The sequence below is a fragment of the Callospermophilus lateralis genome, chromosome 7 (genome assembly GCF_048772815.1).
Source record: "Callospermophilus lateralis isolate mCalLat2 chromosome 7, mCalLat2.hap1, whole genome shotgun sequence".
NCBI classification, from domain to species: Eukaryota; Metazoa; Chordata; class Mammalia; order Rodentia; family Sciuridae; genus Callospermophilus; species Callospermophilus lateralis.
The window spans coordinates 3,789,083-3,813,642 of record NC_135311.1 but is presented as its reverse complement, the minus strand read 5'-3'; the positions used below and the strand labels follow the sequence as shown (position 1 = coordinate 3,813,642).

Here is a 24,560-nt window from a genome sequence, read left to right as displayed (position 1 = left end):
GCATGGAAGAGTTTGTATGAGCTGTCATTAGTGGTAGCAGGGGTTGTTCAAAATCAGAGAAGACCGAAAAGCCAATGAGTCTTTGGAAGTCAGTCAACCCACGCATCCTGCAAATCTCCCTGCGATTTCTATTTGAAAAAGTCCGAGTTGGGGACTGGTGTCTCCATCGGTTGCTTAATAGGGTGAGCAAGTGATAGGGCACGGGCAGGGAAGGCCACAGCCCTCCACCGGCCGGTGCCGGGCCTGAACCTGGAATTCCATTCGGTTCCAATCTACCTTCGACCCCAGGGGCGCTCCATTGCTGAGCCCCTCCCCAGGCTTCGTGCGTATTTCATTTACGGGAAGGGTCTCCCTGAGTCGCCAGGGCCTCTGGACTCCCGCCCGAGCCGCCCGAGCCGCTGGGGTCCCGGGCCCGCGTCACCAGCCACAGCGGGAAGCCGCTCTCCAGTCCCCTCAGGCTTCGCACCCAGCAGGCTCCCTGTGAACCCGCTGGCCGGCGTCCTCCGTGCCACCCCTGGTCCGCGCGCCCGACCTTCGGAGGGGCAGTCTGTCGCAGGCTGGAGGACTGACTGCTGGGATTACAGGGACCGCTGCAATCCGACGGCCGGGAGGTCGGCAGCTAAACTGCGAGCGCCGGGGCCAGGCGCGGGGGACGGTCCCGGCCGCCTCCGGGCTTCCGAGGGGCCCCGGCCCCGCTAGGCGGCGGGTCTCAGGGAGCGGTCTCGAGGGGTGGCCCCGGCACCCGCTAGGCGGCGGGTCTCAGGGAGCGGGTCTCGAGGGGTGGCCCCGGCACCCGCTAGGCCGTGGGTCTCAGGGAGCGGGTCTCGAGGGGTGGCCCCGGCACCCGCTAGGCGGCGGGTCTCAGGGAGCGGGTCTCAGGGAGCGGGTCTCGGAGCGGCGCTGAGGGCCGCCCGGGCCCCGCTAGGCGGCGGGTCTTGGGGAGCCAGGTGGGGATTGGCGCGGGGGGCGGCGCCGAAGGCGACGGGTCCCGGGGGGCGGGGCAGGGGAATGGCGAGGGGGATGGCGCGGAGAGCGGCGCTAATGGCTGCAGGGTCCCCGCTGGGCGCCGGGTCTCGGGGGCGGGGCTGGGGGCGGGGCTGAGGACGGTGGGCCTCGGGGGCCGGGCTGGGGGCGGGGCTGAGGGAGGTGGGTCTCGGGGGCCGGGCTGGGGGCGGGGCTGAGGGCGGTGGGCCTCGGGGGCCGGGCTGGGGGCGGGCCTGAGGGAGGTGGGCCTCGGGGGCCGGGCTGGGGGCGGGGCTGAGGGAGGTGGGTCTCGGGGGCCGGGCTGGGGGCGGGCCTGAGGGAGGTGGGTCTCGGGGGCCGGGCTGGGGGCGGGGCTGAGGGAGGTGGGTCTCGGGGGGCGGCGCTGAGGGCGGCCCGGTCCCTGCTAGGCGCCATGTCTCGGGAGGCGGGGCGAGGGCCTCGGGGGGCGGGACGAGGGCCTCGGGGAGGCCCCGCCTTTCCGCCCCCGCGGGGTAGACCCGGGATCCGGCGGGGGAGCGCGCTGTCCTCGTCGGCGGCCCGCGGCTGCTCGGAGCCATGCTGAGGAGCTGCGCTGCGCTCCTGCGCACGCCTGGGGCCCCGCGCGGCTGGCCGGGAGTCCTGCGGGTGAGTCGGCCGGGCGGGGCGGGGCCGGGCAGGGCAGGACGGCGCTGCCTGCCCACTCCGCGCCGGCGCCGAGGCGGCAGCAGCAGGGACGCGGCCTCGGGACGCTCACGGCCTGAGGTTCCCACCATTGAGAAAGCCGAGGGAGGGTGACTCGCTTTTGACGCGGCGCGCGGTGGGCTCGGCTCTGGTACCGACCTAGGAAGGTGGCGCGAGGGGACAGGGGCACGCGGGAGAGCTGGCCTCGGAGAGCGGCTGGCGCCGGCGGCCCGACCCGGACCTGCCGAGCTCGGGGAGCCTAGGCGGGCGCCGCGGTCGGGCTGAGGTCACCCTCCGGGTCAGAGCCTCCGAATGGTCTCCGCGCCCTGGAAGACCGTTGGGTGATTACGTGAGGTTCTGCCGGGACTCGGTGCCCGAACCTGGTGTCCGAGCTGTGTTCACGTTGGTCTGGCCTGGCCAGTTGCTGTCTGTCCGGCTCCGACGAGGCTCCAGGCGCTGTGGGCCCTGGACGGTATCGTCAGATAACCAAGAAAAGGTCCTTTCTCTTAAGGAGCTTGCAGCCTAGTTTGGGAGAATGGGGTCAGATTGCAAAGTTAAAATATCTGCGTGTGGCATCTTCATTAAGTTGTTGAGCTTTCTGCTAAAGAATAATGCATGCACATTGGTCGTTAGTCGTGAACTATCTTGCCCATTGGAAAAGAAAATGTGCTCATCTTACAACAAAGATGAATTGATTCCCTTAATTGTGTGTGAGTGCTTTATAATCTGTGTTGGGAATATTTAAGTCTTAGTATTTACAGGCTTTAAGTTGTGATTCTTCCTACTCAGTAACTTAAAAGGTCATTAAAAAAAATACCTTCTTCTGAGTACCACTTTTATAAATGTGGAACCAAAGATCAAGTAGTCTTTCCTCTACTTAGTACAACAGAAGATAATGATTATCCCTGGCATTTATCCCTCCAAGTCTATGCTATGAAATTTACAAGTGCATTTACCTCTTAAACTGACACTTAACATATTTTTATTTCCCACATTATAGTGTCCATCAAGGGTAACAAACTCAACTGGATTTGGATTGGAAATAATCCAAAAGAGAAAAGACTATATTCATAATGTTCTCTTGAACATTTTCATTTAGAACAGTAAAAGATTGGAAACAATTTAAATGTTCAACTTAAATCGTTGACTTTATAGTAGTACATCAATTTAAAGTACTAAAAGCAGTTATAGTACATCAGGTTAAAGAACTATTTCTCTACTGTTAAAAATGTTGATATGTAGCTGGACACAATGGCATACACCTGTAATCCCAGTGGCTCAGGAGGCTGAGGCAGGAGGATTGCTAGTTCAAAGCCAGCCTCAGCAATAGCAAGGTGCTTAGCAACTCAGTGAGACCCTGTCTCTAAATAAAATATAAAATAGGGTTGGGGATGTGGCTTAGTGGTCAAGCGCTCCTGAGTTCAATCCCCTATACCACCCAAAAAAATGTTTTTCTAAGATTAAGAACATGAGAAAGTGAATGCTAAATAATTTAAACCAATAAAAACACAAAATTATATTTCTTACTGAGATTAAAGCATATTAAAAAAAATACATTTAAAAACTTGGAGGACGCCCAGAAAGACAAATACCTCACTCATATGTGGAAGTCAATTTTATAGAAGTAGAAGGTAGAATAGAGGGTCACTAAAGACTAGAACGAGGAGGAGAAATACAAGCTGGATAACCAGTTCCAAAATACAATTAGGTAGGAGGAATAAGTACTACTGCTTTATAGCACAGTTGGAAGCCTACTTTAGGCTTTAAAGTAAAGTAGGGTGGTAATTAGTGCCTACTTCATACAGTTGTGATAAGTCTCTTCAAAGCTTTCATGCCTCCTGGCTTTTTCACACAGTGTTCCTTTGCCTTCAGTACTCTTTCCAGCTGACTCATTTCTGTTTGACTAATCAATATTCAAGTTAGAGACCCAACCTGAGACAAAGACCATTCCCTTGTGCTTTAGTTTCCTGTGCATACCACACTGGTATACTCCCCCCATCTCCACCCACATTCTGATATACTTTTTATGTGGAAGACAATGTCTGTCCTTCATTTCTGTCACCAGTGCCTGGCTCATCTGGGCTTAATGCTGGCTTTGCCAGTAGCTAGCTGGGTGATGTTAGGGAAATTATTTATCTTCTCAATCTCCTGTTTTCTTTCAAGGAGGTTAGACCAAGTGATATCTGGAACATCCCTTCCATTTTGAAATGACAATCCTCTGGAGGAAGAAAAGCACTAAGATGGTCTTAGAAAGTTGGAGCATAGCCTGGCACAGTGGCGCACACCTGTGATCCCAGTGACTCAGGAGACTGAGGCAGGAGGATTGTGAGTTCAAAGACAGCCTCAGCGCTTAGCAAGGCCCTGTTTCTAAATAAAAAAGGGCTGGGGATATGGCTCAGTGGTCAAGTGTTCCTGGGTTCAATCCCTTGTACAAAAAAAGAAAGCTTGAGAATAGGCCCAGTTCAGTGTCACACACCTATAATCCCAGCAATTCGGGAGGCTGAAGCAGGAAATTCATAAATTCAAGGCTAGACGGCAACTTTGTGAGACCCTGTCTCAAAAAGGAAAAAAAAAAAAAAAACACCCTTGGGTTCAATCCCAAGTATCAAAAACAAAGAAAAAAGTGAAAGAATGTGTTATGAAATAGGATGCACCTTCCATTAATCTTCTTTTTCTTCTGTGTTTTAGAGGTCATTTTCTTCTGAGGAGGTCGTTCAGAAGGACTGTGCTCTCCCTAACCCCAGCTGGAGCAAGGACCTAAGACTCCTCTTTGACCAGTTCATGAAGAAATGTGAAGATGGCTCCTGGAAACGTTTGCCTTCATACAAACACATTTTTTCTAAAAATTTTCAAGAATTCCAAACCCTTTATCTCGGTAGGAGCAACCACTTTCCTATCAATAATATTGGAATATCAAGTATAAAACTAAGAACACTTATTACTTGAAAAGAGGAGTATAGTCCAGGGGTTTCTGTACACCTGTTTTATAGGCCAGAAATCCCAACAGTTATTTTGCAGACTATAGGAGAATCTAAAGCCGATTGTTAAGAATAAGATTATCTCAATCCTGGCATCCTCAGCAGCAGGAGTGAAAGGCCGCCCACACACTCATCAGCCCTCTGTCTTGAGGCTGTCATTACTGGTCTCAGTTTGCCCTTTATCCTGGTATCTGGCTTCATCGCCCTCAGGAGTTCAGAATACTTGGGTAACCCCTTTATCTCCCAGATTCTAAACCCCAAAAGCAACCCACCCTATACCAACACACACACACACAGTACTTCCTATCATTCTGTTTGATTTTTTAATATACATTTTAAGCAATTTTAGGTTTATTTTAAAAAATGAGCAGAAAGTATAGTGTTCCCATATATCCCTTACCTGCTTCTCACCCAATTTCCCCTATTACTAACATCTTGCATTACTGTGGTAAACTTATTATAATTCATGAACTAATGTTAATACATTACTATTAACCAAAGTCTATAGTTTATATTAGGGTTCACTCTTTGTGTAGTATTTGCTATAAGTTTTGGCAAATACATAATGACATATATATGTCATTATAATGTCATACTGAATTGTTTCTCTGCCCTAAAAATCCCATTCTCTACCTGTTCATGTCTCCCTTCTAAACTGGCAACCACAGATCACTGAATTTTGTCTTTTCCAGCATGTCATATAGTTGGAATCATTCAGAGCCTTTTCAGATTGTCTTTTTTCACTTAGTTATATGTGTATAGGGTATATTTATTCTTTCCATTGCACACCATCTGACATGCTTAGTGTTTTATTAATGTAATGGTTTGTATCTCAACATGAGTGCATAAATTTCAGAGAAGCAGAGATTTTTGTATGTTTTATTCCCTACTGTATCTCCAGTGAGAAGAATACCTGGTACATAGTAAGTGTTCATAAATATTTGTAGGAAGAAGGAAGGAGGGGTTGTGGCTCAGTGGTAGAGCACTTGCCTCACATGTGTAAGGCACTGGGTTCAATTCTCAACACCACATAAAAATAAAGAAACAAAAGGTGCTGTGTCCATCTACAACTAAAAAATATGTATTTTTTTAAAAAAAGAAGGAAATATTCCAGGGAATGTATTCAAGTATTCTACTTGATTTTTATCTCTCCCTTCCCTTTTTAGGCTCTGAAATGTGGTGCCAGATCCCTTGTTTAGGAATTAGAATACTGAACCTCTTTGCTTCATACCTCCTTTCTTGGGTCTGGTAGGAGTAAAACCACAGTCAGGACAGCTATTGTGATTTGAAAGGGACATATGAAAACTTCTCTTCATGAGTCTGCTTGGCATATAGGTTTTACAATCACTGAAGATTTAAACTGCTATTGTATTTCTGATACCTGACTTGATCTGAATCCCCTGGACCTTTAGTTGATGCAGAGCCTGAGAATCTATGTTTAACAAACTTGCAGATGATGTTGATTCATTTGACTCAGAACTTGAGAACCAGCTGATTACTGATTATAGCACAGAATGTGGATTCATTGTCTCACAAATTCAAATAATGAAATCCATAGATACAAGGGTAAGAGCAAAGTAACTGAAGTTCTTAGTGTAAGAAAGCAGAGGAGGGATCCATAGAGAGGGATACTAGAAAGTGGCTACTGTCTAGGGTTTATATAGATGTACAAGGTGAAGGGAGCTAGCCCAATCCTGGGAAAGGCATTCATTGAGCTCTTCATGTGCCCTGTGATCCAATCAGGTTACCATACCTTTTTTGTAGATGTCTCACTATCATTCGCCCCCACCGCAACTTACATTGGAGTTGGCCTGACCTTGATGAGGCCTGGCTTGTGTCTGTAGTTTCTCTGCCCTGCTACACAGAGACCTGACCTCAAAGGATCCCAGGTTCCCTGCTTGTCCATTTAACCCCTTCTCCTGCCTCATGATAATGTTAATAACTGACTAGAAACAAAGTTTTTTAAACTGGTTTTATCTTCACACCTGAGAAGCTAGTCTTATTGAATTCGTCTTTGATTTTTATCTCTGTTTAAATGGACATAATAATGCTAACCTTTCCATTTTAGAAGATGCTATAGTACCTAATTAGAATCTTAAATTAGGCTTTTGCACTTAAAAACAAAGCCTTGCAGCACCTCCCCTTATGAGAAAGGAAATTGTTTACCTTTCAGACAAATATTAAAAAATCAGTAATTTGCCCTCCCACAAGGGATATTCATTTTTAAATGGTTAATAATTTTCATAAAATTCTCAAAGGAGTTCATTACCCAAAAATGTTAGGAACCACTGGTTTCAAGAGTTTTATAAGTGTGAGTAGTTATTGAAACAGACTGAGTAGATAAATCAGGATAAATAAACAGCATCTGAGAGTTGGAACCTTGAAAATCATCCACTTAGTCTGGGGCACCAACTTAACAGGGACTGTTAGGATACTTCTTCCTCTTCCCTCTTGAGAGTCACTAGCCTTCTTACTTTTACAAATATCAATTGAGTATCGACTGTGGCAAGCATTGTGCTGGGCACAGGGATATGTCAATGAAGAAAACAGGAGGTGTCCACCCTCATGGAGCTCAGCATCTGGCCCTCTCCTTATCAAGCCACTGCTACCGAAGGGAAGAAAGACAGTAGGCTCCCTCAATTAAAAGAAAAGTTGGAAACTACTTTTTTTTTTTTTTCCTGTCTTTTCTTGCTTTCTGCACCCTCACAACCAGTCATCTGGATTTAACTTGAATCCCTGCAGTCATGGGGTACTTGGAACAAAGGGCTTCTTCCATTTTGGACAACGGTATGAATCAGTGAGTTCTAGTCTCTCCTGTAACTTTGATTCCTCCATTGAGTTCTGCCATGTATGAGGACACAGTATGAGAATTCCTTCACTTGCATCCTTTGGTGTGTAGGACTTAGATACTTCATCCTACTCCGGTTCACCTGCCAGTCCAGTCTTTGTTGTTTTCAGGCGTTTCTCCCAGAAGGTATTTCTCTCTGCTCATATTCCTGGCTGCTTTACCTAGGACATATTGCAGTCTGTCAGAATCCTTAGTGTTTGCTTAGAATAAGAGCCATGTCGCACAGTTCATTTACCATCAGACAGCACCCCGTGTCTTTCATGTGAGCTATTTGTTCCCTTCTGCCTTACTGAATCCAATTGAAGAACCTTATATATAAATATATACCTAATACATTATTATTATTCCTCTTCATCCTCCTCTTCCTCCCCTTCTGCCTCTCACTCCTTTTCCTCCTCCTCCTTTGGGGATTGAACCCAGGGGTACTTTACCTTTGAGCTACATCCCTTCCTATATTTGATTTTGAGGCAGGGTCCAACTAAGTTGCTGAGGCTGGCCTCAAACTTTTTATCCACCTTCCTCAGTTGGGATACAGGCATGTGCCACAGTACCCAGCTACATTCTTCATTTTAAAACCATTGTGAAGACGTTTTTGGTTTCTTATTTGCAGTACACAGCATCTGTTCACTCACCTAATAATTGTTGAGCAACTCAGGAGACTGAGGCAGGAGGGTCCCTGCTCTCTTGGAGCTTTAACAGATATTTCTGAATGACCTTGTATCATCTGATCATCTAAACAGATCTTTCGGTAGTAGTTTTGGGGATTGTGATTTTTTTTTAATGACTTAATGTTTTTTAATGAGCTTAATGTTGCCTAATGACCATATGTGCAAATCTAGTCTGTTCACTCTCCTGGCTCTCCTACCTTACTATTTCCTACCGTTTTCTTTCTTCTCATGCCTCTGATTTTTTCTTTCCCATTCTCACTGTCAGCTGATCTTACTTCCTGTTTCACTAAGAGAAAATAAAAGCCATCAGAAGAGAATCTCCAAGCTCTCGCTGCCTCCTTCCTCCTCCCACCTGCCCTGGTCCCAGTTCTCTGCTTCTCTCTGCATGCATGAACTGTCTGTGCTCTACAGGGCCATTTCTGCACTGCATCACCTCCCCTTTGGCCTGTGGAGGACATATCTCTCTGCTAGATCTTTCTCAACTTGAGACACACCACAATTGCATTTATCTTCCTGGTATCTCTGGAACCCACTCCATTCAAACCCTCACCCCCATCACTCCATCAAACTGCTCTGTCAAGGACGCGAGTGATATTCCTGCTGCTAAATCCAGTGACCTCTCTGCTTTTAGCACTCCTTGTGTCTCCTTTCTCCTTGAACTCGGCTTCCAGGTCACCTCATTCTCCCACTGCACTCACCCCCTTTTTTAGTTTTTTGTGTTAGTTTCTCCCCCTTCCCCATCCTCAAACTTTGAATGTTTGGTTGCCCCCATGTCTCAGTGCTTAGTACCCCCTTCTCAGCTCTCTGATAATCTCATTGTCTCGTGGCTTTACAAGCCATCCAAAATCTGACAGTTTCCTAATTCAGTGATTGAAATTTAGTCCCACAAATTTCTGGGTTGAAATTCTGGTTCCACAATTTAAAGCTATGTGATCTTGGGCAAAGTACTTTACCTTTTGGTGCTTGCATAAATGTTTCAGTGTTTGCTGAAAGAATAAATGAAACAAAAGTAAAACTACTTCAACCAAGAAAGAAACTTAAACTTCTTTTTAGATTCTGCAATACAGAGATAAGAATTATTCTTTTTTATGAATGAAGGTAAATTTTAGCTATTTTTAGGGCTGTGCAGTGGGAGTATGCTGGCCTAGCATGCTGAAGGTATTTGCTTCACCCTGTAGCACCAAAGTTTTTCTTAATTAAGATTAAAAATTTTTCAAATAAGTTAAAATGTAGTTGATTTGTATTACTGATTCCATTCTGGGTATCATTACATCACACAATTAGTTGACTGACCTAGTGCCTTCTGGCTCCTACCTGATGAACTCCACCAAAATGCCTTCACAAAAACCCCTGCTGACTGAGTCCCAAATTCAGTAGGATTGTTGGTTTCCTGGTGTCCTCTAAGCTCTCCTGCCTGCTCAAAGCCCCTCCTGCCCCCCTGTGGTCAGAGTGGTTCAGAGTGCAGAGCTGATCCTGGTAGTCCTCTGCTGCCTTCAGTGCCACCCGCTCTCAGATTCCAACACAGATAGGAAACACCTGGAAACCTTGTTAAAGCAGGTTCCACTTCAGAAGGTCAGAGTCTGATTCTGTGTTTCTTACAACTTGTTCTACCATTCTTATTTTCCTCATTTATCCATAAACTATGGAGAAAAAGGGATAGTTCTAGGCCAGAGCTAGCCCAAGAATGTTAATTTTCCCAATTCCTAGGCCAAGATTCTTTCTGTTGTGCCATAATACTGATCCTTAATTTTAAGTTTGTGTCTGGTCCTCTGAGTACATGTAGTGTGTGCCAATACGTATCTGTGCCAATTGATGGGCATACAAAGTCGAAAGTACAGGGTGACTGTCCAGTAGATGACCTAAGAAAACGGCATCTTCCCCTGTCCTCCTCGCTTCTCCCAGGTTTTCTTATATCTTTTTCCAAGTTTATAAGTATGAATTCAATAGAAATGAAAGAAACTTAGAGAGTTTTATGCATGACAAATCAGATGACCTATAAAGAAAGCTAAGAATAAAAAGATTAAATTTTAAAATAATTATAAAAGGACACCCTTCTCATAAAGCAATAGCTTTCCGTCTTTATTTTTAGTAACCTACATTTTGACTTAACCTAGAACACTTCTTCCACGCAGTTGTGTAAGTGGAAAAAACTAAACAAGCATAGCAGTGTTTGCCCAGAATATATCTGACATATTGTGCTTCTTTTTAAAGGATGTTTATAACCCATTGATTTGATTTCATAAACCCTAATGGTTCTACCCCTAGTTTGGGGGCTGACATAAGAATCTCACTGTGTATTGCTCTGAACTTGCCCTGTTTCTGATCTAGTATAATTAACAGGTTTAACTTATATGTGCCAGGAAAACCTTCTCCTTACTGTTAGATTATTCATTTTAAGTCTCATTTAAAGCCTGTCTACTCCAAGAAGAATTTCTGTCTGTACCTTACCATTTTATTCAGTAGTTAGCATCTGTGTTTCCTGATTACATTTATAGTTAAGTGCTGAGTTTTCTTGAATATTTACTGCATCCCCGTTTAGACTAATAAGTCCACAGTGGCAAAGATCCTATATATTTTTTTCCCTTGGGACCCTCCCATCCCTTTCAATTCTGAACCCAATTGACATTTAAATCAATCATCACATATGATTTTAAGCACCATGAAAGGTGCTTAGCTGGGTCGTAGCCTTCTCTTATACCTGTTTCTCATCCACCTATGACCTCTACCTCGTTTCCCTGTAGACCCAAGTCTCGTAAAAGGAGAAGAACGTGCCCAGCTCTTCACAAGAAGCTTTGAGAATGGCCTGGGCTTTGAATATGTGATGTTCTATAATGATGCTGAGAAAAGGGTACTTTGCTTTCTTCAAGTAGGTCCTCACCTGCAGGGACCACCTGGGTAAGTGGGATAGCCCAGCAAAGTAAACTGAAAGATTTCTATCTGCTAGCACCCTCAAGTGTCCAGGGACTACAAAGAAGACATTACAATGGTAGTGTAGATGTAATTTATTGACAGAAAGATGTTTATAATATATTATAAAAGAAGTGTTACCTATATTGTTAATATTAATTAAAATTTTAATATAATATCAAAGGACTTAGAGAACATATTATTGTAGAGCATAGGGCAATAGAGTATAATTTGGGGGAGTATCATTAACATGTTAGTAATAGCCTGACACTGACTAGATGATAGTATCGTAGGCCTTATGTTTTTCTTTTTTACAGTAATGGGAATTGAACCCAGTGGGGCTCTACCACTGAGCTACATCCCCAGGTTTGTTGTTGTTGTTGTTGTTGTTTTCTTCTTTTCATTTTGATATAGGGTCTTACTATGTTGTCAGGCTCAGCCTCCTTCCTGAGTTGCTGGGTTTACGGGTGTGTACCACTGCACCTGGCAAATTGTTTTTTCTTCTTACTGCAGTTTCTAAAATTTTAAACATTGAATATGTATAGTTTGTTTAATAGAAGCATGATATAAATTTTTAAAGTATATTTTAGTTTTTTGTATGTTTTTGCTATTAAGTTCCTGTTTTATGTAAGTGCTCAAGACTCTACAGTATTATGCTTTGAATTTGGGGGATATTATTTGACATTCAAAACATTGAATATGGACTAAGTGAACCTCTCCAAAGTAATTGTGTGAAGATGCTTAGATAATTTCTCCCTCTCTGATGCCCAAACTTCGGAGACCATTTTTCTCTCTCTGCCATTGTAACTAGATTTGTTCATGGAGGTGCTATTGCAACCATGATGGACTCCACCACCGGTACGTGTGCATGTAGAGCTGGGGGGATTGTCATGACTGCCAATCTCAACATCAATTTTAAAAGGTAAACTCATAATAATTCTTCTCCTTAGGTGTCAGAGTCAGATGCCCCCACTGCAGATCCTGAGGCAAAGACTCATGTGCCAGTGGCTGTTAAGGAAGTGCCCCCAGAGGACACTAGCAAGGGAGAGGCAGAATCGGGACACTGGAGGCAAGGGAGCCAACCAAGGCTCATGTAGCTTCAGCTGATCATACAAAGGAGCTCCACTATGAAGTGTATGCCCCAGAATCAACCCCCCGCCCCAGGCAAGGGCACATCAGTCACAGGATGAGGTCTGCTCTGAGACTATAAACTCCCAGGTCTAAGGCTGTTTTAGGAAAGCAGGTACACAGGTGCATACACACTCCCCCCATATACATTCACACACACACACACACACACACACACACACACACACACACATTTCTTTTTTTTCCCCCAAACACAGGATCTCATGTGGTACCCATGGGAAAACACTTTTTGGCAAAATGAAAAAAAAGGAATCCAAGGGGGTCTGGGTGGAACGCTAACATCCACTACATAATAAAACAGGGGTTTTACATAAATATCACAGATAAATAAAAGGGAAATGACGTTGGTATTTATTTTTTTAAAGAGAGAGAGAGAGAGTTTTAATATTTTATTTTTTAGTTTTCGGCGGACACAACATCTTTGTTTGTATGTGGTGCTGAGGATCGAACCCGGGCCGCACGCATGCCAGGCGAGCGCGCTACCGCTTGAGCCACATCCCCAGCCCTGACTTTGGAATTTATGAAAAACAAACCTGAGCATGATCTTCCATCATGCTGATGTACCCCTACAGTAAATAAACTAGTAATATTGGCATAGAAACAGAAGGCAATAGAGCAGAACAGAATTTAAGAACAGGGAGTTCAATGTACAAGGTCTTCAAGTGAGGTTTTATTACCTCACGTAGCAGGAAACATTTAAGGTACAAAACATCTCCCTTTTATGTATCCCAGAGAGCTGTGTGGCTCGTGTGGCTCACGTGGCAGTCTTTTGGGAGCCATGCTTCACAGATTAATGGTTTACTTCCTATAGATAATTCTTAGTTCTCTAGGTAATCCTTCTCACAGGCATGTCCTACTAAGGGCATTCTACAAAAAAGGGCACTTTCTTTTAGAAAATATCATTAGTTTATTTCAGGGGTCAGCAGACTCTCTGTAAATGTTTTATGCTTTGTGGGCTATACAGTCTCTGGCATAACTACCCAACTCTGCAATTGTAGCACAAAAGCAGCTATAGACAATTACTAAATAATTATAGTTGTGTTCCAACAGAACTTTACTCATAAAAACAGACCAACTAGCCAGTGGTCTATGGTGCCAACCTGGGCCTATTTACCTGAAGGTCCAGTGGGAAAAGATTAGACAGGGCTGTTTGTTTTCCCTGGAAGTGTATTTCCCGTGTGTGTGTGTGTGGGGGGGGGTGTCTCTTTCTCTTTCTCTCTCTCACACTCTCTCACAACACACACACACACACACACACACACACAGAATCACGGGCCAGCTATTTCAACTTCTTTCTCCCCAGCTGCCAATAATAGTAACTTCAAATTAAAATTAATTAGGGGCTGGGGTTGTGGCTCAGCGGTAGAGTGTTCACCTAGCATGTGTGAGGCCCTGGGTTCGATCCTCAGCACCACATAAAAATAAATAAAATAAAGGTGTTGTGTCCAACTGCAACTAAAAAATAAATATTTTTTAAAAATTAAAATTACTGAAGTAAGATTGAAAATTATCATGCAAAATAAGTCTAGAAAACAGCGTCCTGAGTTGGTGTGACAGCTCTGTGGTGTCCAGTGATGCAAGCCCCTTCCATCTAACTTTGTGGTCCAGAATAGCAGCAAGAGCCATCACGTGTCCTGGACAGCAGGATTGAAGAAGAGGAGAAGAAACGTCTTCCCTTTTTAAATTTAACTTTATTTTACTGTGGTAAAAACACTTAATATGAGATCTGCCCTCTTAACAAATTTTTAAGTGCACAACACAATATTGTTAACAGTAGGTTCAGTGTTGTTTAGTAGACCTCTAGAACTTATTCATCTTGCATAATGGAAACTTTATGCTTGTTGATTAGCGATTTTGCATTTCTCCTCGGGGCCCCAGCCACTAGTATCCACAATTCTAGTCTTTGATTCTATGAGTTTGACTTTTTTTTTAGGGGAGAGTGCACTGGGGATTGAACCAGAGCCTCTCAGATGCTAAGCGCATGCTCCACCACTAACAACCACAGCCCAACCCTGAGTCTGGCAATTTTAGATGAACTATTGCAGCATTTTGTCCTTCTGTGACTGGGTTATTTCACTTAGCATAATGTCTTCAAGATTCATCAAGGATGTCTTATATTGTAGGATTTCCTTCTTTAAGGCCAAATAACATACCATTATAGGTATATGACATATTTTCTTTATTCATCTGTAAATAGACATTGTGGTTGTTTCTACATTTTGGCTGTTGTGAATAGTGCTATAGTGAACATTGGGGTGCAAATACTTGTCAATATCTGGATTTCAATTGTTTTGTGTAAATACCAGAAATGGGATGCTGGATCATATGGTAGTTCTAATTTTTTAAAAATATTTTTTTTAGGGCTGGGGATGTGGCTCAAGCGGTAGCACGCTCGCCTGGCATGCGTGCGGCCCGGGTTCGATCCTCAGCACCCCATACAAACAAAGATGTTGTGTCCGCCGAAAACTAAAAAATAAATATTAAAATTCTCTTAAAATATATATTTTTTTAGTTGTAGATGGACACAATATCTTTATTTATTTATATTTATATGGTACTAAGGATCGAACCCAGTGCCTCACACCTGCTAGGCAGGCGCTCTACCACTGAGCTACAGCCCTGGCCCTCTATTTCTAATTTTTATAGGAACCTATACTGATTTTTATAATGGCTGTAACATTTCACGTTCTTACCAATGATATTGGTCTCCACCTTCTCACCAACACTTACTGTTTGTTTATGTGAGATGGTGGGTGCTAAGGGTGGGACTCAGGGCCTCTCACGTGGTATCATTATATGTATATGGCATATTTTCTGACATATTTCACTGCTTTACCTCAGCCCTGTCTTATTTTGGTTTTTCACTTTTTGCCTTTTTGATAATAGCCATCCTAACAAGTGTGAGGTGTTATTTTATTGTAGTTTTGATTGCATTTATTTCCCTGATGATTAGCAGCATTAAGCATCTTTTCATAAATTGTTGGCCATGTGTATGTCTTCTTTGGGAGAAATATCTCTTTTAAGTCTTTAGCGTATTTTAAAAATTGGATTATTTAATGTAGTCCAACTTTCTATTTTTGCTTTTGTTGCCTGTGCTTTTTTTTCAGGGGGTGAGGGGGTACCAGAGATTGAACTCAGAGGCACTTGGCCACTGAGCCACATCCCCAGCCCTATTTTATATTTTATTTAGAGACAGGATCTCACTGAGTTGCTTAGCAGACAATCTGGTGAACAGTCTACCATAATCACTGACTCTGTCTACATTCTAGGTTCTAACAAAAGGATGGCTCAAATACCCGGCCACAGCAGCAAGTAGCTTGGGAAGGGGTGAACAGAGTTGATACTCAAACATCCTGATATTTTTCAGTGGGGAGCATGATTAAAATAAAAGAAAATGAATATAAACCAGTAACCAAAATAGTAGAAGAGTACTAATCAAATTAGGAAAAACTCAAATTTTTAAACAGCAAGTGGGAAAAAAAAAAGATGAGTCAAGTGCTGGGTATGGTGGCAGACATCTCTAATCCCAGTGACTCAGGAGGCTGAGGCAGGAGCATCCCAAATTCAAGGCCAGCCTCAGCAACTTAGCAAGGGCCTGTCTCAATAAAAAGGGCAATAATTACATTGTATATAAATGAACCAAATCATCATTTCAGAGACATTATAAAATTTAATTTGAAAATAAAAACTAGAAGCTGTCTATGTGAGACATTTAAAACATGACACAGAAAGTTCAAAAGGAAGGAAAGTACGCTATGAAAAAGCCAGAAGAAAGCTAATGTAGCAAGAAAAATCATAAATTGCCAAGAAAGTAATACTAGGTTTGGTCTCATATATGTGTGGGTATTTGTGTATATATTTGTGTATTATGCACACACAAATGTATGCATAAAATTATACTAATTAAAATAACAGGAAAATAATAGAGGGGAGATCTGTACAGTAGAGCAAGCAGATCAGGGGAGGGAAGAAGGAAGGGAAAGGAGAGAGGTAGGAGGGATTGAGTTTGATCAAATTATGTACATGCTGATTATGGCATAATGAATTGGGCACCAGTTTTTAGAAATGTTTGTAATAAGTTGTCTGCTTACTTATGTGAAAGGATGAGATTTCTCTCTGACTTTACCTTTTTTCTTTTTTTTAGCAGATTGATTGTTATGCACATCACATTCTGGTTTGATGCTTAGGCAATAATAAAACTTTTTTTTTGAAGTAATCTTAGTGATATAGAAAGCTACTTCAAAATTGTAATGGCTTTAACTTAATAGAGAACAGTAACAATTCTAAATCAGAATATACCTAAGAAAATAACTTAAAACATAAAGCGAAATTGATGGAGACAAATTGACTATTCCACATTCATAGTGGGAGCTCCCAACATGCCCTTCCCAATTATTAGTAGGTCAAGCAGACAAAAATATCAGAAAAAAATGCTTTGCCAGGCACAGTGGCAAATGCCTGTAATCCCAGCAATTCAGGAGGCTGAGGGAGGAGAATCATAAGTTCAAGGCCAGTCTCAGCAATTTAGAGAGACCTAAGCAACTTAGAGGCCCTCTCTATATATAAAAAGAACTGCAGAGCATCCCTGGGTTCAACTCACAGCACAAAAAAAAAAAAACCAAGATTTGAACACTATGAGAAACCAGGCACAGAGGTAGGCCACCTGGAGTCTAGCTACTTGGGGGGAGGATCCACATCTGAAGATGCCAAGGATATTTTATTAGACAGATGTAGAATCCTATATCCATCAATTAGAAAAAACACACTTTCTTCCCCAGCACACATTTGAACAGTTGGTCATGGATTGGTTCATAAATCAAATCTCAATATTAATGTTAAATCAGAATTTTACAGAACAGTTTCTCTGGCCACAATAAAGAAGTCCAAAGCAAGAAAATATTTTAAAAATCTGTAGTAAATTAGGGTTACACAGCGACTATAACATCCCCACATTTTATTACATTAAACTATTAGGCTTTTTTGTTTACGTAATAGTCCTGTGTGGTTCTCCTGGCTCCTGCCCAGTGTGGCTCCTCTGTCCTCTTCGGGCCTCACCGTCTTCCCTATTCAACTATTCAGTCTTTCTAATCCCTTATTGTTTATTTTTATGTTATTATAACCTTATACTTAATGTTAGTCCAGTTTTAAAAATGTACAATTCAACTTATTCACACTATTTATTCCTTTATAAAAGGCAAGATTTCAAGTGAGCTTCATGCATAACGTAGAGGCTAATATTTTCTGCAGTCCTTGGTTCCTGAAGTAAGACTCACCAGACACGTTTTCGCTGTCCAAGTGGGCACGAAGGATAGAATCTTTCTGCAAGATGAGGTCACCACTTAGGGGTAGGCATTCATCCTCATAAGGCAGTGTGACTCCACTGTCGGAGCTCACCTGAGGCTGTGTGCCTCCTGAAGTGCCACAGAGTTTTTGGGTTAGTGAATATATGCCGGATATTTACTGTTGATTTTAATAACATGTTTTGAATTCTTTTCCATTTCATCGAAGTTTTTAACCATTTTGACATATATTGACATAATATTCATCTGAACGAAATCTGTAGTTTTGTCCTTTTTGGCCACAGTCATCCTTCATCTTAAACCTTTCTGTTATTTTTTTATAATTTATTTTTAAATTTTGATTTCATCTTTATTATCACTTTTCTGTTTCTCATACAAATCTTATTAAGTTGTCTTGCAAAACTGGATTAAGGAAAATTATATAAAGCCTGTTTTCTGTGCCAACCAAAGGAATCTGTACCTTACTTACAGTTAGAAAATTATATTCTACAAACATAGTTGCTCTATTGTTGGACATTTCCTGATTTTCTTGCCTCTCTGCTAGTCAAGGACTTTCTGTCGAAGGGGTAGACTTCCTAACTCTTACACGGAAAAGGGAGTGTGTGGAATATGCTGGCTCAGGTGGCTGGGGAGTCGAGCATGGAGAGTGCAGACGTGCAGGATGCAGTCTGGAATCTCAGCCGTGCTTTCCTCTGGGTCGGCTTCATCCTCAGGCAGCTTCCCCCTGTGTAGTGGCACGATGGCCACCATCCAGTCTTCTACCTTGTAAGCCTAGCAGCCCCAGCAGAAAAAGTATCCAGTCCCAAAGAATCTAGGGCAAGTCCCAGAATTGGCTGTTTCAGCCTATGGTCAGCCCCATGACCATTCACTATGGCAGGTAGGGGGCAGCACTGTCCACTCCAGTCCTACCTTGGGCCGGAATGAGGGAGAGCTGGGTCCCCACTGAGAGGGGTATTTGAGTATGTGAAAGAGAGAATGAGGTAAGGGGTAGGGCACAGGTAAATGCTGGGATTAATTTAATAGAAAAGAGATGCTGGACAGGCAAGAACACCTAGTGCCCCAGGGTGTCGGTAAATCTTGAATTGGTTCCATAAGAGAGCAAAGCCTGGTGGTTCCATCAGGAGGTTAGGAAAGTGAATGGTAATGGAAGTATCGAAAGGTCACAGGAGGGAATACTGGGCAGGGGCATAGTGAAAATTTCCTTTCCACCTGAAGTAGTTTCTTGACCCACAGGGTGGTGAGTATAAATCATCTCCATGCTCTACCTTCGCTAAAGATCTTGACCTCCTTCAGACTTTGCTCAGGGTCTGCAGGTGGGACAGCCGCTGCCACCACAGCGGGGAGCCCTGGTTGTCCTTTTGGACCCAGCCCTGAAGGGCAGGCTGGGATGTGACCAGGGAACACCTAAGGGCATGGCTCTAGAGCAGGGTGCCATGCCCTGAGAGGAGGCTGGTGGCAGTCAGTGCTCGCCCCCGTCTCTCAGTGCTGCATGACATTCACAAAGCTGATGTTTTTTCCTGTTTTTTCCCCCTTCGATAGACCTATTCCCCTGTGTTCCGTGGTTGTGATAGATAGCCAACTTGACAGAGTGGAAGGAAGGAAGCTGTTTGTTTCCTGTGATGTTCGAAGTGTTGATGAGAAGACCTTGCACTCTGAGGCAACAGGTAAGGGGGCGGTCGGGCTCTGTTTTGGCTTTGTTGGATTTGATTGATTCTCTCATTCACAGAACAAATTAAGGGTTTTTTTTTGTTGTTTTTTGTTTTTGGTTTATTTTTTGGTACTAGGGATTGAACCTAGGAGTGCTTAACCACTGAGCCACATCCCCAACCCTTTTAAAAATATTTAGGGGCTGGGGCTGTAGCTCAGTGGTAAAGCCCTTGCCTCGTATGTGTAAGGCACTGGGTTCGACCCTCAGCACCATATTAAAAAAAAAAAAAAAAAAGATACTATGTGCTCATCTACAACTCAATAAATATTTTAAAAATATATATTTTATTTAGAGACAGGATCTCACTGAGTTGCTTGGAGCCTTTCTAAGTTGCTGAGGCTGGCTTTGAACTTGTGATCCTCCTGCCTCAGCTTCCCAGGCACTGGGATTACAGGCATGAGCCACCACACCTGGCTTGAAGGTGTTCTTATACATTGCTGATAAGAGGCTATTTGCCAATATCCATCAAAATTACAAAGTTATGTGCCCTTTGGCCCACTTCCAGTATTTTATCTCACAACTATGCTAACATGTGAGCAAAATTATAATGTCTTAGGCTGCCCTCTAGTTCCAGTATTTTTACATTCCAACATTACTTGCAAATAGCAAAAAGTTGGCAAAACATTAGGTATCCCTCAACAGGGGACTGGCTGAAGAACTACATTTCATCCCTAAACTATATTGAGTCTGTACCATAAGAAATATTGTGAGGAACACTGTGGTAAGAATAAGGAAACTCTAGGGCACCTGCCTGTAACCCCAGCTACTCAGGAGGCTGACGCAGGAGGATCACAACTGCTGTCAGCCTCAGCAGTTTAGAGCAATCTTCAGCAGCTTAGTGAGGCTTGGTCTCAAAATACAAAATTAAAAGGACTGGGAATGTAGCTCAGTGGTAGAGCACTCCTGGGTTCAATCTCTAGTACCACAAAAAATAATAATAGTAGGGAAATTCTTTGATATGGAGCTATCATACATTAAATGAAAAACAGTAAACACAGTATCTTATCACTAATATAGAAAAAAAGTAGAGAAGTTCTTCTCATTGCTTCCCCTTTTCTTTTACTTTCCCTTCTTCCTGATTAATTTATTCCAAGAACCCTTAGGTAGAGTTGGGCATGAGCGCCTCAGGGTCCAGAGCAGTTCAGGGAGGTGTTCCTCGGAGAGTGGCGGGGGTGTCCGAGCCCATGAGCAGTGCAGACGGCATCTGTATGAGAGCCAGTTCCTACTCTCAAGGAAGAGTCCAGGCATGGGAAAAGAGAACAGGGTGAATCTTGTGGTTACTTGAGACTGGAGGCCCTGGACATGTATTTTCCATATTTTTGCTCTTGAAAATAGTATTGTAACAAATAACTTTATATATTTGTCATTTTATACACATTTTGCCAGATTACTCTCCAGTGTTTGAGGGCAAATACATGTTTGTACTATTCTCACAATTTTTCTGTAATCTTGAAATTCTTTCAAAATAGGAAGTAATAAATGGAAAGGAGGGGAAGTATGCATATCCTGCCTTTGCAAGGACTATCTCACCAAGGCTAAACACATGACTTGTTCTTACTTGAAGGGGACAGTAGCTTGGGAAGAAGATTCCTCTGTCTGCCCTTTTGTGCCTTTTCCCCCCAGGACCTCAAGCATGCCAGGCAGGCATTCTGTCATTGAGCTATATCCCCTGATCTTTTTTTTATTTTCAGACAGGGTCTCTAAGAAGCCTAGGCTAGCCTCAGACTTGCCATCCTCCTGCCTCAGTCTCCAAACAGCTGGGATTACATCTTTTTTTTTTTTTTTTTGGCCCTATGAAAGAAGTTATGTGCATGGATTTCCAAAAAGAGGAGCTATGTTTTACAAGGTTCAAAGCTCATGCAACTTAAGGAAAAAGAATTCAAAATTAGGTATAAAAGTAAAATTTTACTTACAAGGAGAAATAAATAAATCCCAGAGTATTACTTTCATCTTAGAGGTGCAGGACCCTTCCTGCTGAGATATCTGTAGGCATTTTGTTAGAAATCTCATGGAGAAATGTTTCCTGATGGCATCCTTAAAGCACTGCACAACTTCCAGCTCAACCAGGGCCTTTTGCAAGTGAGGGGCGATGAAGCTTTACCTTCCTTAGCATCAGACTTGGACAGGCTAGATATCCAGTGGTTTTCATTTGTTTTTACTCTTCCTTTATTTTAGTGTACCTCAAATATACATCTTTAGATTAGTCATAATCCATGAGTTAGTACACGGAGTTGTCACTGGTTCATGAGTGGTCATCTTTTATTTATTCATTTCCTAATATATTTCTGTGTTAAATTTAATAAAAAATGAAACTCCTTGGGACCATCAAACAGGAGCAAGCTGGGCACGGTGGTGCACGCCTATGATCCCAACAGCTTGGGGGACTGAGACGGGGGGATTGTCAGTTCAAAGCCAGCCTCAGCAAAGGCAAGGCACTAAGCAACTCAATGAGACCCTGTCTCTAAAAAAATAAAAATAGGGCTGGGGGTGTAGCTTAATGGTTGAGTGCCCCTGAGTTTAATCCTTGGTCCCCCAACCTCAAAAAAAAAAAAAAGAAAGAAAGAAAGAAACAAAACAGGAATAGACTCTTAAATAATATTTTGTCCCTACCTAATTTCTGTTTCCTTCTCCTCCTCTTACTTCAACGTAACTCTGATCTAGAATTTTGAGTTTTTTATTCTCTTGTACCGTTTTGTTTTTATTTTTAAAAATTTTATCCAAGAACTTGTTTATGTGCTTTTAAAAATTTTTATCAAGAATGTCTAAGGAGGCCAGTCACTGCGGTGCATGCCTGTGATACCAGCAGGTCTAGAGGCTGACACAGGAGGATCGAAAGTTCAAAGCCAGCCTCAGCAACTTAGCAAGACTCTAAGCAACTCAGCAAGACCCTGTCTCTAAACAAAATACTTTTTAAACAGGACTTGGGATATGCTCAGTGGTTTAGCAGCCCCTGGGTCCAATCCCTGGTATTTTAAAAAAAAAAAAAAAAAAAAGAATATCTGAGGAATGTACTGTTTCACTGTTTGATTTTGAACTTTGTAGAAGAAATTGTGATGTTTCTGCTTTTCTGAGACTTTTGTTTTTCTCTGAGCTGTATGTCACTGAGGTTCATCCATAGTGTTGGCTATGAAGTTCCTCATTTTTGCAGCTGAATAATTTTCCATATATGACTAGGCCACAGTGAATTTAACTGTGGGCCTCTTAACAATTTGAATGGGCTACTGCAAACACATACTTAGGAGTAGACTCTCTGTTTGTAGGATGTGAATGTTCAGCCTTACAAAAGAATGCCAACTTGTTTTCTAAAACTGTATCAAACTGGACTCCCACAGCAATGTATTCTTGTGATCCCTATCCTCTCTAGCAGATGGAGAAGTAAGACTTCTTGATCTTTGCTAATTAAATGGTTATAACTTATCTCAGTATAATCTTTCTAAGATGTTCCTATAGGGCATTACAGGCATGGATGATAGCTGAGTTCACCTGACGTGATCATACCTGCTTGGGCTCTAGAGGGCTCCACTTCAACCCCCAGCACTTTCTCTTTCCCTCCCTTCGCTCCCTCTCAGCATGATCTGGATTTGCAGTTCCCCGACTACCCAGTAGGGTTGAGTGTCTCCCCATGTTTATTGACCATTTTTGTTTCCCATTCTGTAAATTTGTTTGCTCAGCTTCTTTTTCTATTTTTTCATTTTCCTATTTATAGGAGTCCTCTATATATTTCATATTAGATAATAATTTTGATGAATATATATGTTACTCATAACTCCTTCTGGTATGTAAGGTTGTTTTGCTTTTTTTATTTGCTTTAAGATATCTTTTTACAGACAGGAGTTTTTAATGTTAATGTAGTCTCATTTATTAGATTTTTCCCTTGATGGTTGATGCTTTTTATATCTTCACAAATTCATTTTCTCCCTAAGTATCAGCTGTTTGCAGGAATGATGGATGAAAGGAGCAGGAGGGAGATCGTGAATAATTTGAATCCTCAGTCAATTTATAACTCCGTTCCAGGCTGTAGCTTGTAATCCCTGTCTTGCTAAACCTTTCCATATCATAAAGGTACCAGATGGCTCAGTAGTGATTTTACTTCTTTTCATTTCCCTGGCTATCTCTAATGGAAGTGGTAATGAACCATGAAATAGCCAAGAAGCAGAGGACCTGGCTATCCGGGGGAGCTCATATAGTATTGTGACAGTCAGAGGTTGATTCTGAGCCTGGCTGAGAAGTGAGAGTGGGCAAACAGACTGAAGGGACAAACGGGAATCTGACCGCCTCCCTCCTGTGCGCCTTTCTGTTTAGAGGTAGGCTCATCAAACCGAAGTCAGTTGACTTACGACTGTTTCTGCTGTTTTGTTGGTTTAGCCTTATTTATAAAGCTGGATCCTGATAAAAGTTTAAGGAAAAAGAGCTAATGATGGATTCCACACCTTTCTGCATGAGGGCCTCCCTCCTCCAGAAGCCTTTGTCCCCACTCCTGCTCCGTCACCCATGCTGAATCCCCCACAAAGGAAGCCTGCTGACACTGACCTTTTGGAACAGCCTTCAAAGTGTGACTCCCAGAACTCTCCACCATCTCAACTTTTGAACAAAGAACACTCCCTGTGAGGATATCAGCGATTCTTTGCATTCCTGAGGATAAATGTGGTTCTCCTAAATCTGAACAGGCTCATTAAAGTTGCACAAGCATGACATCTGCCTGCTGGAGACTGGGAGAAAAAAATTGTATTGAAACCGTTGCTGTAAACTTCAGAATACTGCAGCCAAATGAAGGAGTATATGTGTGGGTTTGTGTGGGGTGTGCACATGTGGAACTTGCAAAGCTAACTTTATTGTATCTGAACAAACAAACCTTTTTGGCCAGAGTAGGAAATACAACTAGTTCCTGTAGGAATGGATTCCTCAAATCTGTGGTCTGGGGTTCTGGAGATTAAATCACTGTACCATTTCTAACATAGGCTGTGCTGTTGTGTCATCCCTGGAAGAAGCCTGTATTAGTTCCCTGGGACAATAACAAAATGCTAAAAACTGGACGGCTCAAAGTCCAAGATCCAGGTATTGAGAAGACAGTGCTCCTCTGAAGGGCTAGGGAAGCGGCTCCTTCCTGCCTCTCCTAACTTCTGCTAATCCTACAGTTAGTCCCCTGTGTCTTCACATCCCCTTCCTCTGTGCAGATCTGTGTCCAAATTTCCCCTCTTTATAAGGACTCCAGTCATATTGGTAAGCCCACCTGAGTGACCTCATTTTAAACTTTATTACCTCGGTAAAGATCCTATTTTCAAATAAGGTCACATTATAAAATTCTGAAAATTAGGACTTAAACATTCCTTTCATAGGAGGAGAGACAATTCAACCCCT

General features: G+C 42.8%; 1 protein-coding gene across 1 annotated transcript; it reads left to right on the top strand.

Moving 5' to 3' along the window:
• The first annotated feature begins 1,474 nt into the window (after window positions 1–1,474).
• Window positions 1,475–24,157, top strand: Them4 (thioesterase superfamily member 4). The gene is made up of 6 exons (XM_076861911.1): window positions 1,475–1,608; window positions 4,333–4,519; window positions 10,880–11,033; window positions 11,857–11,967; window positions 19,034–19,158; window positions 23,568–24,157. The coding sequence occupies exons 1-6, from the start codon at window positions 1,540–1,542 to the stop codon at window positions 23,615–23,617; spliced, it is 696 nt and encodes a 231-aa protein (XP_076718026.1). The 5' UTR covers window positions 1,475–1,539; the 3' UTR covers window positions 23,618–24,157.
• Window positions 24,158–24,560: the final 403 nt, after the last annotated feature.